Below are 16,876 nucleotides of genomic sequence, written 5' to 3'. Positions count from 1 at the left end.
CCAATAAATAAGTGGGCTAGGCCTCACTTCTCAGGACATCTGGACGCAGAGTCTGAGAGTGAGCACCTACCCGCTCTCAACATAGATTAATACAAAAAGAAATACCGGAAGGGGCGCCAGTCTTTGGGGCCAATACCTCTTAGCACGGAACTACGCCGGGCCGTGTCGACCTAATTGTGGATTGAGAACTGTTTTGAAGTGAATCTTTGTTGTGTCGCGGTAGAATCTTGACTTGGGGTGTCCAAGTTTGTTAGAGCAGCTCTCAACGTTGCCATGGACAGTAAAATTGAGCGGATAAAGCCTAAAACTTAATTATTTTAAGCTGAAAAGTAATTCAGGGATAATCACGCATTTCCAATGCAATTTGTGGAGCATAACATCATTTGCATAGCATACGACGAATTAGCATGTTGCATATGACAACCACTTGCATTCTCAAGCACTGAAACAATGCAATTCGCATGCCAAAAGCAAAAAAGGCGTATCTGACACTTCCAAACGAGCTCGTAAAAACTTTTCAGATTTTTGCCCGCCTTCACCAAGTGTGAGTCTTTACGCATTTTGATCCGGCTTGCTACGAGAAACCCGCAAGCACTTACGGCTCATCAATCGGATGTGTTTCGAGCTCAATTGTGCTCTATTTTTTATGCGTGCTAAAGATGATGAATGGACAAAGTGGAGAGGTTAATTAGTGCAAATACTGGCTTCTGTAGTGTCTTTTATTGCTTTTTGTTGATTGGGTTGTCTCTCTTTTATTAACAAAAAAGAAATAACAAAAGAATGAAAAACTCAAAAACCAAAGGATCCCAACAAGCTCTACAACGATGATGCTACTGTCCATGAGGACATGGCTCCACAAAATGTAGACGAGGGAGATGTTGTCACAAACGCGATTGCACACAAACAATTATTAGACTCAAATAATAGAATCTGACTAAGAGAAAAGGGAGAAGATCGACACAGTATTGGCGATTAGAAGATGGGTCGACCCCCCCCCCCCCCCCCCCCCCCATGCCACGTCCTTTAAGAGAATCTTTATTTACAAGGAGAATCTTTTACGAGCACAAGAACTAGAGAAACCCCTTTTTTCCAGATCTCAGACTCGATGGTAGTTTCCTTCCAATTCAGGAACTTGAGAGACAAGCTCAATAATCCTCCGGTTTGCTCTCAAAGCAAGACGTCTCTGCAAACCATCTTGGATTCCTTTTTCGGAATCCCTCGAGCGTAGGCCAAGGCCTCTATGCTCAAATCTCAGAGTAAGGGTACCCGCATACACAAACACAATAGCAAACACTAGTACAACTCATACACAGATCATCATCAATTGCTACCGGCACAAAAAGCAACCTTCGATCGCAAACTTATTCCGTGAACTTGTGAGACCATCACAACAAAATCTCCTCAGCTTCTTCCTATTGTTGGCGTCTTCCAAAAACTGCCAGAGACTAGGGCGCCATGGTTGCTTTTATAGTTGCAAGGGGCCGACAGGAATAGAGGGCAGCTTTGGGGACGCCTTGCTTTTTTGGGGAGCTGATTATAGGGCGCCTTGCATTTGCTACTAAAAAGAGGGGGAGATGGTCGATTTGCCAGGAATAGCAACAGAAGGGGCGCTTGTTTTTGGGCAAGTGATTTTTAGGCCGAGTTCTGTCAGTTGGGTAGGGTTAGGTGTCACAAGATGGGCACCACATGCCAATAGAAGAGAACAGATTGAACAGACTCTTAGCACTTCAATAACAGCTGAACTGAAAGAGAGACAGCAGATGCAATACGGAATTCTACCCTAGAGTATTGGCGCCCCTTTCGGTATTTCTTTATATTTCAACAACTGAGTACAAGCCGGTACTCCATCCTCTGCACCTTCATCCAAAAGCATACCAAAGAATGAGCCCATGGCCCCATATGTAAAGGCCCTTGGCCATTAAAAGCAGCTACAATGAAAAGCTTCAAACTCAAAAGCAACTGGCCCAAAAGCTGGTGTTGAAAATCAGCCAACAACGCAAATCACGGAAATCCGTACAGAATGTTAACGTGAAACGCGAAAATCCGTACAGACTGCCACGTCAGCAGTCAGCCCAAAATCAGGGCTGTCCGTACAGCTTCCACGTCATCAGTTTCTACACAAGTCTTTGTGTGGGTGTGTGTGTGTGTGTGTGTGTGTGTGGGTCTTGCTTTATTTTATTCTGTTGTGTCACTCCAGGCCCGATCGGACGGGGTCCCATAAGTTGGTAGGAACTTCTTCTTCTTCGTTTGCTTATTCTTAGGGTTTAGGCCCCGCGGTCGGGATCTGCAAGTCAGCTCCGTTCTTCAGTGGCTTGACACGTCAGCAATTTGTGACATTAGGTTTCTGGGAAAGTGGTAAAACTTTCCAATCGTTATTATGGGTTGTTTAAGACAATTGACCAAGCAAATGATGTGACATTTTGATTAGAGCTACCGCCTAATTGGAGGATCCATAATTCTTTCCATGTTAGTTTTTACTTCGGCCATATGTGGGACTGCCTCCAAGTCATCCCAATTCTGAAGAACCCCTAAGGTTGAGGAAACATAAGAAATGCTCCAACCAGAGCAAATTATTCATCGTCAAGAGCGGTCACTAAAGTCCGGAAAGATTCCACGGAAGTATTTGGTAAAGTTCAAGAACTATTCTACTCTGGATGCTCAGTGGATGACCGAGCAGGAACTAGCATCTTATCTCGAGATTCAAGAAGGATATGTACAAGCACTACTATAACCGGCCAGTACACAGTAGAGGGCGGTACAAATTCTATTACCTGTTAAATTTACACATAGCACTGAGAAGACAGATGCGTCTAGTGACTAGATCGTCACTACGCACACGAAGACCGACACCTTGTAGGCCCCAAAGACTGGCCCTCCTTTCGGTATTTCTTTATTCAATTGAAATGGGACAATCCGAAGACTTAAACTCTCACCAAGCTGTCCAAACTTGTCAACGGCTGAAATTGCAGGTTTCTGAACTGATTTCGGTCACATAATGGTGCCAAAACCCCTGTAGGTCAAAAGTACACTTGTAGGACGGATTCCCTCACATTTTTGAAGCTTTTTGGTGAGCGTAACAGAATTTCAGTGTGCTGTAATTCCTTGTCTTGTCACTGCTAGGTGCCTAGAGCCTTGTCGACGCATCCCAAGGCCTTCCCGAGGCTCGGTTGGTGATTTCTTGCAGTTTAGGTGTGAAACCCTAAACCTGCAGAAAAACACAACAGGTTGTAATTCAAACAACTGAGTTGAACACAACAGGCTGTGTGTATATATATATATATATATATATATATATATAGAGAGAGAGAGAGAGAGAGAGAGAGAGAGGGAGGAGAGAGAGGGAGAGAGAGAGAGAGGAGAGAGAGGGAGGTGGAGGAGGAGGAGAGTTGACACGAAGTGGTGGAGTTTCGCTTCGAGATGCATTCTTTATTATTGCTTCACAGGAGTACAATGTTCGAGGGTCCCCTCTCTTGTAGTGCTCTCAAGCTAATCTTCCAAAAGAAGAGGCCCTCGCACGTATTTAAGGCCCGTGGCCAAAAAGCATACAAGTCAGGGCAAAATCCGGGCTTGTCCTACAATTGCCACATCATCAGCGTCGCAAATTCCGTGCTTGCCACAGAGAATTGCCACGTCAGCATGTCGGCCCCTTGGCCGGGTTCTGTCAGTTGGATAGGGTTAGGTTTTTAACCCTAACCCCATTTGGGCCTCTCAGCTAGATTTTCAAGTTAGGGCATGCCATGTCGCAAATTTGTGACAGGGCTTTGGCCTCTTGTCTTGCGTCATGGATTGCTATAGTAAGAGGTGCCTATTGCTGGTGGTTTGTAGACTCAAAGAGACTACCCTCAAGAGTAAAGGACCTACACATAATGGATCCATACAAAAGTAGATCACTACTTTATATAGAGAGAATACTGTGGATGGCCCACCACAAGTTACCCAATCACACCTTGATCGAGCCATCCAACGTGGCTGCTCTCGACGCCGAGGATACGAGGATCTTCACATCGTAGACGAGGTCTACATCAGAGGCTACGGAGCAATGTTGAACGACATCGAGCACGCCCCCAAGCGAGCTGACTATGAAGGACATTGAGGCCATATTGTAGAACCCAAGAGAAAATTCATGAGATGATCACCATTGTGTACTTTCTCTATTGTACACCTCATTAGCCCTTGTGTGATTTTACCCTCCCCATATGTTTTGAGATGATACATTATGTGATGTTGATGCTGATGATGATGATGATGATACCCTATTTTTATGTTCCCCAGACATTGTACTAGAGTCACACGTGGATGTAACCTTTTGGGCTCATAGGTTATTTACGCCTTTTGAAGAGGTCAAAATAACATTTCATTTCATTTTCATTTCCTCTCTCTCTCTCTCTCTCTCTCTCTCAGAATTTGGCACGCACACGAAAGAGAATCACTTTAAAATACTTCACACTTAATTCACAGTTCAATTCAGTCGACACGGCCTGGCGTAGTTCCGTGCCCAAAGAGATTGGCCCCAAAGATTGGCGCCCCTTTCTTTTTATATTAAAGCTTGAGCAAAGTACAGTTGCCCGCGGGTCCTCTCTGCTCGGAGGCTCGTTAGCACTTCTGAGCGAGAGAGTGGCCAGGAGTCTTATTTAAAGGCCCTTGGCCATGGAAAAGTAGTAACATGAAAAGCTTTCAAACACAAAAGCATTGGCTCCCAAAAGCATTTGCGGATATCCGTACAGCCAGCCAGCGCTTTTCTTTTTATTAATTCTAGTGTCCCTAGGGCCCCATCGGATGGGACCCTAAAAGTTGGAACAACTTATAAGTTTGGTCTTTGGTCTTTGTCCGTGAGTGATGCCACGTCATTAGTTTGTGGCTCTCTCTCTCTCTCTCTCTCACACACACACACACACACACACACACACACACACACACACACGCACGCACGGACACACACACACACACACACACACACACACACACACACACACACACACACACACACACACAGATACGTGTTTTAAACTTAGTAGGCAGTTGGTGACCCCTTGTCATTGGTCCAGGATAGTTGCTCATATTCGGTAGTGTCTTTTTCAGCTCCCAACATCGTTTATTTGTTTGTTGTAAACATAAAAAAGTGAGAGGTCAAATGTGTGTACTGTAGAGCATCCATATTGTTTGCAGATGAGAGAGCAGGAAGACCATTCAGTTAGCCCATCAGACAACTTGGATCCAGCGGATGTAGAAAAACTTGAACAAAGAGTGTCTTTTTTGAGAGAGGTGATGTGAACTAAATGTTTATTCACATTTCTCATCTTTTGAAGACATGTGTAGGTTTTTTGAAGACTACTTGTGATACTAAGTCTAGAGGTTTCATATCAGGAAGTGAAGAATAAGAACAAGGTCGTGAAGCTCTTGATTGATCAGCTACGGGAGCTTATAAAGGACATTTCAATGTGGCAAAGTCCAGGTCTTTAGTTATCAACAGTCTCTAACCCTTTCAAAAACCAAGTGGGCAGTAATGAGCTGGCCATCACCATTACAGTTACAAATAAAAGAGAGATTAAGCAGCACAGGCAGCTGGTTTTAATCCTGTATCTGATCTATCAGGTTGCCCCATAGCTGTTTTCCATACCTAATGTGGGATCATTTTGGATTCATTTTTCTTTTGATGGAAATGTTGCAATGGCTGAATTGAGCGCACGATGGTGTTCTCAGCTTGTTAATGACGATAAGGGTGTTTGCGCAGGGCCATTTGCGATCGTAAGACATGAAGTTCCACCGAGAAAGCTAAAACTTAAGATCATCAACTGAACAAGCTGGTTGTCATGTTTTTTTGTAATCGAGGGAAATTAATCTTTGTTATTTAAATGTAGCACAGTAGCACACTACAGTAAGGGCTGCTTAACAAACGTACTCGCAAAACATTTTGCTTGGTGAGTGGTGAGCATGTGCTTGGGATCTTGAATGGCCTCTGAATGTGTGATGACGGATCTTGTTCATAGTAGTATCTCAATTCACCTCATCGCAGTACCGAGGTCTCTCTCTCTGTTGCCGTGCCCCCCCCCCCCCCCCCCCCCCCCCCCCCCCCCCCCCCCCTTCTCTTCTCCCCCTTCCCCCCCAGAGTTAAAGGTTATAAATGAACCGAGCATAAAGTTTTAGCTTGTGGGATCCAAAGTAAAAATATCTAATGATACGGCCCCCATTTCAAGTGCATGAATGGAAACTTAGTAGCCCCTATTTCAAGTGCATGATTGGAAATTGAGCTAGCTATTGAATGCCTGTATAAGGCAAGAAAGTTTTTCAATTGCAAGCTACTATGGAGGAAGCAATAAACTTCTGAGTCTTATTAATCTTGGTAATAATGTGGCTCTTGTCAGCTTTCCAAAGCATTTAGTTGTCTGTCTATAGACTCCATGCAATCCAAAACCACATGAAATCCTTAAAGATGCTTCAATTGATTGGCCCTTGGTCTGATTGCTAAGCACGCCCATTATTTTGTAATTCAGGTAAAGTGAGCTCTACATACCCCTCTGATCTTATTGGCTTGAAAGGTGTGATGAGGGTGAACACATTTCACACCAACATATGCAACCATAGGTTGTAGTGTTGGAAAGCCTCTTAGCAATTGTTTTGCTCCACCAAATGATGTTTGTAATAAAGGAGCACTATGGTTGCTATCACTTCATGAAAAGAGTTGGAGCTTTAACGGTTCTTCGAGAGAGAGACTGTAGAGCTTCTTACAGGAAATTTGACTACCTGCTGAATTGGTACGATATGGTAGTGGTCCCAATTATTCAAATATCAGATGGTCAGACTAAGCAGAATCAGATAAGAATATTGATACTCATGACGAAATGCTAAAGTACTGAAATAGTAGAACTAGTGATGAATTCAGAGTTCAGTAGATGAAAGTATAGATCAGAAGCGTAGTCCAAATTACAATAATGAGTCACTTTTGGAGAAAGCTTTCTCATACTTAATGAAAGTCTAGACTTGAAGTATCAAGTCATTTGGATCTCAAAATCCCAACCAAAGAGCTCAAATTCTCTAAGTTTGTCAAATTTAAATTTGACCTAAAATATTAACCAATGATCCAAATCCCAAACTTTTTGGACCAAAGCATCACCTTGTTGTCCCAACTAGGTGGTATGATCAAATCATCAAAATGTGCTCCAACATAGATCGCAATCCATATAGCTCTTAGAGCCAGATTTCTTATGTGATCTCTTGCCCTTGTGACTATAGTTGTCCTAGATGCACTGGTGAAGTTTGGTCAAATTTGGAGTATTTTTGATAGAGTTATGTTTATTTCTTATTTTATGGTCAAGTTTACATTTTTTTTGTTTCTCGACACATACAAAGAATATTTGCAAACTCAAGGTGTTAGAATCAGCTGCTCTTCTCATGATTACAACCGATGAGGTTGTGAAGAATCTGGGGGATGAAATGATGTACTTCCATTGATGAGACATGAAGCTCTCTTATGGAAAATGTTGCCTACCCTCGAGCCCAACCATAAGGAGGATTACAAGAATGTTCATGTAATTGCTACACAAGCTCAAACAATCATTGATAACCAACCCTATGGAGGAATAAATGGTTTGAGCAGCACCCACCAGATGAGACTTATTACATAAATGCTCATAGCATCTTTGGATCGGCCCAACTTATTGTCCCATCAAACAGAAGGGGATCTTGGGATAGTTTTTATTCATGGCAAAGCAAAAGACCCGCAATGCTCAACTACCCATTGATAACAAAGCCAGCTAATGATCTTCTCCCCTCAGAGAAACATATGGTTTGCACCCTCAACAAAGTTATCGGTCAAATGAAGGAGGTTCTAGATCTTGCATGCCAAATGCTTGTAAAATATTGAGAATGCGTCACTTTTGGAGCTTTGATTGTCATTGTGTACAATATTGGACTCCAGGTTGTTTGCATCTTCAGGTGGCCTTGAGCGTATTTGTCCTACTCTTTTGTAAAGGACTGTTCCCACCTCCGTTTGAGTATGAAATAAAATTTGAGAATTCTTGTTGGGTGCTTTCTTTACCTTAAGCCTCTTGAACTTCAAGAATTGTTTTTGGTATGTATGTTTGTTCAATTGGTGCTCTGATAAGTTGTTGAGAATGAGATGCTAAACTAGTGCTTCTGACCATTAATTGATTCTGAGAGGCAACAAAGGCCACATTGTTCTTCATGACAACCTTGTAGATAGCCTCTTGCTCTTATTCCTCCTTCCGAAAAGAGACCATTTCTTGTTCGTTCATAGGGTGTCACCTGATATATTAGTATGTCGATCATTTTTTTTTTTTGGCCTTTAGGTAATCTGGCTCTAGCAAGCTTATGACACATAGAGGCAGTAGTCATCCATCCTCTAGGGTCTAGTTGGTTTTCTTTGATTCTGGCTTTGAAATTTTTTTTGTCAATTTCTTTGAACTGAGGTTCATGCTTGGCTTTGCTTGGCAAGTCCAATCTTGAAGGTCTAAATGGAAATTTGAAGGAGATCGAACTAATTTTTCAAGCTGATCCTTTCATTGAACCATCATATCTTTGAAGTTTGTCAAATCTTCCGTTAGTTCATAGACTTTTTCCTTATGCTCAATTGTGTCCAAAACAGTGTTCCAAGCTATCCATACAACATTTGTATGTTGATGCTACGTTATAAGCTGGTCCACAATAGTTATATAGGTAATCTTGTCAGTTGGCACATTGCACAGAGAGTAAATGGATCGATAAAACTTAGGTAGCTCATCCTCTTTCATTTGCATATCATACATTAGTGAATACAAAACTTTCTCCATATATTGCATCCCCATGTCATTCTCTTTCATCATCGCCAGTCTCATTATTCTAATTCATTGAAACAATCTCTTTGATATCTGGTCTTGCTCTTTGTGTGAAATCTTTGTGGACCTTCCTTGGCTGCTTGAAGCTCTGCTTTTAACTATAGCACACACTTTGTTATCCAATGTCTTCCTAACAAACTGCATATTCTGAAGGGTAGCTTTCAACTCATCGCTTACTTCTTTCATGCATTTGTAAGTTGGTCTATTCTCTAGTCAAAATTTCACCTGCAGCCCCAAGCTCTATATATCAATTTGTGGAAAGTTTCTCGATTTGTGGATTACCATCCACATTTGTCTTGACAACCTGTATGACATTGGGATGAGGAGGCAACCGACATCCTTGTTGATAATGAAACTTATGAACCTTCCAATGTGCCACTTGTAGACAGTGGGAATTGACCCTAGTCGGGAATCAGAGCAATAGTAGGAACTGGTAATTATCGGGTACAATTACCACGATAATTGTACAACACACATTAGTCAGAGGCCCATTCCGGTACTTATTAATAGGGTCCATTACTCATTTTGCGGGCTATTGTTGTCACTAGTCATTCTAGAGTATAGTCGGAAGCCCAATCCGCTACCTATAAATAGGGCCCATTACTCATTTTGCGGGCTATTGTTGTCACTAGTCATTCTAGGGTCTAGTTCTACTATTTGTACGCTTTGGGTATTTGTTGTGAGCATTACTGGGCTCTCATGGTTGTACTTGATACCAATTGTACTCTTGTTATCTGATTATACATTTCAGTTCTATCTCAGTCTCTTGCTTCTATTTCCAATTTAGTTATTACCCGATTGTATGTCTGAAGTCTCTATTTAAAGTCTGTTTGTCTGATTTGATCTGACTCACTCTAACACTCCAACCTGGAATAGTTATCACAAGTGACTAGCTCATTCTGGGGATGGGATTGGAGAGACATTTTGGAGGGAGCTTTTTCTAAGCCTCTTATTGGTATAGTATTCACATGGAAAAAAGCTTTCCGTGCCTAGTTGGAGAGAGCTTTTTTTTTTTTGGTTATTTCACAATCCAACAGAATATTCAAAGTAACATGTGGATAGGAAACAAATATGCTTCGAAGAGAGAAGAATAACAAATAGACACAAGCCTCTTCATCACTCCTTGCACAATGCCATAATTCACACATACGCTTGTGCTCATCCTTGAAATTTTTATGCACGTAGTGTATGGTGTGAATGTGCAAACTTTGGTCCCAATGAAACAAGCATGAGCATTCTCTTCCTTCCATAGCATTGTCAGGTCCTCCGTTCAGTTTGAATAACCTGGTGGTTATGGACTCCGTTGTGGACAAACAACCTGGCCCAGTTCTATTCAGCGAGCAAGTAGTAGACAACACATGAACACAGTGGAAGCACCATTGTGTTGTGCTTTCAGAGCTCAACATACCAATTGACGTAATTGATGTCAGCAATTTGTCTGTCCAAGCTGTCTTATGTGGCCATCCATTTATTGCCTTGATAGAGCACGAGCTATTTTCGGAGACAAGGTGTCCGCCACATTTACTTCTCTTGACTATAGTTGGATCCTTCATTTTGGAATGAGCAGGCTTAACCCAAAAATGGCCATCATACTTTTGATCCATCCCCAACATTTTTTGTCTTTCTGTTCTTCTTTCATTCAAACATCTTGCATTGTTTCTTGGCAAGCAAAAAATGAAACCTGATGTTTCTTGGTTGAGTTTCTAGCAACAAAACCTTATTTTTCATTAGTGGAGCTGTCAGAGAACTCCACCATTGCCAACTTTGACCTTGACATATCCACACCCATTTTTGTGACCAACAAAAACTTTGTGGACAAGGTTGAATCCAATACAAATTGAAATTGTTAACATAATATCACACCATCTTTCACCTGAGTCTGAATGTCGCCATCCGTAGTGGAAATTATGGCAAACATCTCACTGTTTCTACAACCCCCATACTCTATAGGATTGACCATGGAAAATCTTGTAGGAAAATCGAGAAACAAAGGTTCATCACTAATAGTATCCAAGAACAAACTCACCTCTTACATGACAAAGAAGAAGCCATCGCTGATAGAATTTTCTAGAGCTTAGTGTCTATTTTAGCTGACACCCTAGCCTATATTTATAGACAATCAACACACCTAAATATAGATAATGAAGCTCTCTCTATGTTACCCTATCATCAAGTAAATCATGGAGAAAACCCTTGTGGTTAAGAAATATATGTAGGTGACATACATGCATACCCAAGACAACCTAGAGCATCTTTTTGAGATAGCTTAAATGCTTCAAAGCTTCTTGTCCTTGCCTATGGATTCTTGCGGAAATGGTTGAGATGCTTGAGAGCTTCATGGCGTCTCCCTTGTCTGCTTCACAATGCTAGATCATTTCACTTGGAAAAGGGAGAGAGCTATGTAAATGGATATATTACTCTAGCGAAGTAAAGCTGGTCTTAGAGTGCATAAACCATAGTCATGGACCATAATGGGGGTGCGCTGGGGGGGGGGGGGGGGGGGGGGGGGGGGGGGTCCCCACATTTTTCTCTTAATTTTACTTGTGAGAAAGTTCCAACAACTAGATTAAGCCACATGGCATGGGAGTGGCAAAATCGCGAAGGAATATTTAGAGGTGCTTCCATGAGAAACCTTCAATATATGGGAATGGGCTTAAACAAGGTTGTCCGACCCTTTCATGAGATGGATAACAAGGCAGGGACTTAAATAAGCAAGGTGTGTGAGTGTGAAAGCGGGCAACCCAACAAGTCAAAGTGAGGTGTGGCAACAACAGGATCACGTGGACGGTCGAGCGGGTCGCATTGCAAGCAACACACGCGCGTGAGTTGGGAGCACGTGGTTAATCCTCCTTGTTGTGAATAATAATTGGGGGCTTGGTAGAGAGAGAAGAGAGAGATCTACAAAGGCTTAAATTAGATTCTCAAATGTCAATTACTATCATATTATTATTAGTTTCATAACATAATTGAGCTCCTAAAATACACTGACAGATTATTATTCCCTTTCGGGACGATGTTCCCCGGGAGCTTGGGAAATCTTAAGCCACTGATTACTAAAGAATGGAATGGGGTTATAGTACCCAATTTTGTCCACTTGCTAGCGCCCGCCCAACAACATTCCTTCTTTTGTGTGTTCCCACGTTATAGGTAGTCTACTTTGCCATGGCCAATCTCCATTTTTTATATATTTGCCAACATCCTTTGTTATGCATTTATATGTGTTAAAAATAGAGAAAATTACCAAAATACCCCTCTAATTTATGAAAATCCCCAAAATATCCCTCAAATTTCAAAAATTCCCTAAATACCCTTGTATTTATTTTGGTTAAATTGTTCAGATTTCTAATCATTATTCCTTTTTGACAATTGAGATCCGTTTATGAGTGCTTAGCATATAAATGGACACAAATTACCTCTCCAAAAAAGGCAAGTAAGGTAAGTCGCTACAATTTTGGTTTTCTGGTTAATTAAGGTCTCTGAATGGCAAAAAGAAAGATGTCCTCTCTCTCTCTCTCTCTCTCACAGGTGTCGCTCTTGGGGATATTTCTCTCTCTCTCTCTCTCTCTCTCTCTCTCTCTTTAAGGTCTTTAAACGTTAAAACTCTGCACATGCAGTCAATCCAGGAGACTTGCATCTTGTCCTCTCTCTCTCTCTCTCTCTCTCTCTCTCTCTGTGACTGCCTTGGCGTGTGTTTTTTGCTTTGTCCGCCATAGCTCACCTGGCTGTGCAACGAGACGTTCGTGCGGTGATCATGAGGACAGCAGGCAAGGAACGTGTCTCCAGGGCAGCCGGCTTGGGGCAGGGGAGACTGATGACATGGCATGAGACTTTCGTGCAGGCGATAGTAAGTGGCAACCCCTACTCGTAGGCAATGCCGTCTCTCGCTCTCGCTCATCTGTCGAGGCTTGGAGGGTGTGTGTGTGTATGTGTCTCCAGCGCTAGGTGCATGGAGGGTGGCTCTGATGCTGATATTTGTTGAGCCACAACTGCAAGCTAGGTGGGGAGTGCCCATGGCTTGTACAAGATAGGCACAAGAATTCGGAGACGGGGCGAGGGTGGACCGGAGTATACAAGCATAGAAATTGCGGACAGAAGAGCGAGTCAAGGAGCGAGCAAGGGAGCGCTGCTTTTGCATATATATATATATCTCTCTCTCTCTTCCTGTTTGTCACTAGCATGCAGTAGGGAGCATAACTCTCTCTCTCTCTCCCTCTCTCTCTTTGCTTGCTTGCCATGAAGATGCATATTCTCTCTTTCATGAGCAGCAAGAGAGCTGCTTATTGCCAGGTAATGTCTACCTCTCTCTTGTGAGCAAGAAGACTAGGTGGTGGTGCTTCTCTCTAGTTCCAAGCAAGGTTTTGTGCTAGAGCCTATGGTTGATGTCGTGAATGGTGTCCAACCAAAGCAACTTGAACCCAACCATGAGTGATAGCTATTGGGTGTCGAGGTGGCGGCGAACGACAGATGGCTAGCTTGAGGGTTGGTGGTAGTAGTAGTAGTGTATGGCATTTTGGGAATTTCCAGAAATTAAGGGGTATATGGAGGAGAGCTGGCCTCGATACTCAACAAAAGAGCAACTGCGCCCTCCCCCTCGCCCTCCCCTTCCCATCTTTGCTTTCCTTTCTACCTATCACCGTGAGACTCTATCTTGGACCAGCTCCTCTCGCAAAATCCCTTCCGCTTCCACCCCCGCAGAAACCCCAACTTGCCGAACTTAAACGAGAGGTGAACGAGCACTTCAGGGAGCGCCAGCCCCTGGCGCTCGCAATAGCAGCCCCCCCCCCCCCGCGGAAGGGGAGAAGGATATGATTCTTTTCTTTAACAATTGAGATTCGTTTATTAGTGCTTAGCATAGAATCGGACACAAATAACCTCTCCAAAAAAAGGCCATTATGTCTAAAAATAATCAAGCAATTCATCTCCAAAGCGTAGATAGCCCAACTTAGCTTTTAGTTTTAGCATTTTGTATTGATAGACAATTAGTCTTCTTATGAAAAGCTACAAATTTTTTTTCTTTAGAGAAACTTAATCTCACAAAGAGGGGTATTTTGGGATTTTTGAAAAATTTGAAGGACATTTTGGGAATTAATGACAAACTATTTGAGGGTATTTTACGGATTTTCACAAATTAGATTTTGGTAATTTTCCCTTAGAAATTTCATCATGTGCGACGCTTTTATTCAAGGTAAGTCTCTCTCTCTCTCTCTCTCTCTCTCTCTCTCTCTCTCTCTCTCACTCACACAACACACACACACACACACACACAACACACACACACACACACACACACACACACATCCATAAGTGGACGTTAGCACTTGATTGCCAAAAAACGAGAGAGAGAGAGAGAGAGAGAGAGAGAGAGAGAGAGAGAGAGAGAGAAGGGGGGGGGGGGGGGGGGGATGGGAGGGATAGAGAGAGGGTTTGCCTATATAAAGGCATTTAAAGTAATTCATTTTTTACTCAATTTACAATTATTATCGTGTGTGACACTTTTGTTCAAGGTAAGTCTCTTTCTCTCTCTCTCTCTCTCTCTCTCTCTCTCACACACACACACACACACACACACACACACACACACACACACACACACACACACACACACACACACACACACACACACACACACATGCAACCAAGAGTCGGTGCTAGAACTTGGTTTACCCTAAACAATATAGAGATGTTGTGCATTGCCGCATGAGAGAGAGAGAGAGGGAGAGAGAGGGAGAGAGAGGGAGAGGGAGAGGGGGGGGAGGGAGGGAGATTGGAAGGGAGAGAGCGAGAGAGATGGAGGGGGTTGAAGGAGGAGAGAGATAGGGGGTTGAAGAAGGGGAGCAAGGGAGGGAGAGAAAGAGAGAGAGAGAGAGAGAGAGAGAGAGAGAGAGAGAGAGAGGAAGAGGGAGGGTGGGTGGGTGGGTGAGTGGGAGGAAGATTGGAAGAGAGAAAGTGAGAGAGATAGAGGGGTTTGAAGTAGGAGAGAGAGATATGGGATTGAAGAAGGGAGCAAGGGTGAGAGAGCGTGGAGTAGTTATTGGCACTAAATCCACCTCGACCCTTGCTGGACCTTGCGTTGGCACGATGCTATATGTTTGGCGGGGCCTTGTGACATTCTCCCATTTTTGTTGTGCTCTTGACGACTCAATTTGCACACTTCCCTTGCAATCTTGGATTGTCGTGCACTCTCTATGGTGAGCTTATGAGAAAATATCGGTAAAAGAACTAGTTGAACATCTCTTCCAAATAATTAGAATGTACCACATTACCACCATGTCGAGTACACCCCCCTAGCTTGATAATGGGCCTTCTTCATACCCTGAGTGCTGAAAATCTCAAGCGAACCATATTTGTGCATAAAAAATTGCTCCATATGCAAATAAGATATGTTGTTCACACGCGAAAATGAGACAAATTATGAAGTGAAAACAACATCTTATAATACTTTACTATGTGATATGACTTACCTTGTAATGTGTGATGCTATTCTCACCCCAAGCAAGGGTAAAGACCTTGGTGAAATTTGTCAACCCCACTTGAAATGATTGACGTTGCTCCTTGTTTTGCTAATAAGACCCTTAAGCTTGACGATTCTATCAAAAGTTACCCAAACTTGCTTGCTCTCTTTTGCAAGCTTGCCATTTGAGTCATTTTTAGTAGTAGCTATGCATAATTCCTTCGAGAGCTCCCAAAGGTTAGCTGCCTTGTGGTTGGAGTTGTCTTAAGCATCATCTTGGCATGGGTTTCCATGCTTCACTTTCTTCAAGAAGTGCGTGGATTTTTTTAATCGACACTTGTCACGGTGATCTCATGGGCCTCCCCTATGTTCTTTGCATCAACAATTGACACATTTCCACCATGATAGTCAATGGAATTGAGGAGTGCCTCCATCCTAATGATCAACTCCTGGGACTTTTACAGTGGCTTCATTATGAAAGCATAGTCAATGTGGAGCTTCAATAGCCTAGCAAAAATGTGTATGAATACATCTAATGTACAAAAATATACATTAGATAGAGAAAATGAAAAGATGGGGTTCCAAGCCTTGTCCTTTAGTGTACGATCTGGGGCATTGAGCATGGGGAATCTCCAAATAGACACTTTCTATTCCTTGCTTTTATCTCCAACATCAAAATTTTCCAATGTTGTCTCCATCCTCTTGCCATGGAAGCATTGAGCTATCCTTTGCAGAGTTCTTTTTAAAGGTTTCTATCCTCAAGTGCAAAATGGACAAGGATAGAGTGAAGAAGCCCCTTGTTTGCAGCCAAGCAAACAATTTATGGTCGTTAAGTCCCCACCCAGGTGCCACTCCACATCAAAGCTACCTAAACCCTCAACCTCCAACTTCTCATGTGCAAGTTGGGAGTGTATTACTTGTGTAATCCACGGAGTTCTGTAAAAAATCCATGAAAGTACTCCATTGGTCTCTTTGGGCATCTCAATAGCACCCAACCACCAAATGTCTTTCTTTGTGAAAGAGGGGGTGGGAAATGGCTTGATTGAATCCCTTCCCTTTGTTTGCAACATGTCTTCATTAACTAGAGTGACACTTAACCTCTCTAGCCTTCAACCTTTCACTATTTGACACTCATCAGGTACTCCATTGGTCTCTTTGGGCATCTCAATAGCACCCAACCACCAAATGTCTTTCTTTGTGAAAGAGGGGGTGGGAAATGGCTTGATTGAATCCCTTCCCTTTGTTTGCAACATGTCTTCATTAACTAGTGTGACACTTAACCTCTCTAGCCTTCAACCTTTCACTATTTGACACTCATCAACTTTCGGCACAAAAGCGACCTTTGTGCAAAGCATGACAAAACAAGTAGAGGCAAGACCTTAGACATCACACTCTATGATAACAAGATTACAAAAAAAAAAAAGAAGTATATTGTGTCACCTTCTTGAGATAACTTGTAGAATCTAAGCATAGCTTATTAAAGCCTTTTGAGGTCCACAAATATATTGTTCCACATTGTGTAAGGGAAGCCCTTCTTCGAAGATCTTATGGAGTTTTGTTAGATTTTCCCCTTGTTTTGGCGTGCATGAAGCAT

At 42.6% G+C, this 16,876-nt stretch overlaps 1 protein-coding gene across 2 annotated transcripts in view; it reads left to right on the top strand.

The window, feature by feature from the left end:
- Positions 1–5,857, top strand: part of LOC147456626 (mediator of RNA polymerase II transcription subunit) — a 62,211-nt gene extending 56,354 nt beyond the window's left edge. Inside the window, exons 2-3 of one of the 2 annotated variants that reach the window (XM_086515055.1) lie at positions 5,167–5,262; positions 5,365–5,857. In XM_086515055.1, the coding sequence (XP_086371181.1) occupies positions 5,167–5,262; positions 5,365–5,460 (192 nt within the window). In that variant the 3' untranslated portion in view covers positions 5,461–5,857. The remainder of the gene's footprint in view (positions 1–5,166; positions 5,263–5,364) is intronic. The other variant, XM_086515057.1, reaches the window with a different exon arrangement.
- Positions 5,858–16,876: the final 11,019 nt, after the last annotated feature.

This window comes from Adiantum capillus-veneris, chromosome 6, assembly GCF_014529385.1.
Source record: "Adiantum capillus-veneris isolate H3 chromosome 6, ASM1452938v2, whole genome shotgun sequence".
In the NCBI taxonomy this organism is placed as follows: Eukaryota; Viridiplantae; Streptophyta; class Polypodiopsida; order Polypodiales; family Pteridaceae; genus Adiantum; species Adiantum capillus-veneris.
Note: the sequence above shows the minus strand (reverse complement) of the source record. Positions and strands in the feature narration are given on the sequence as shown.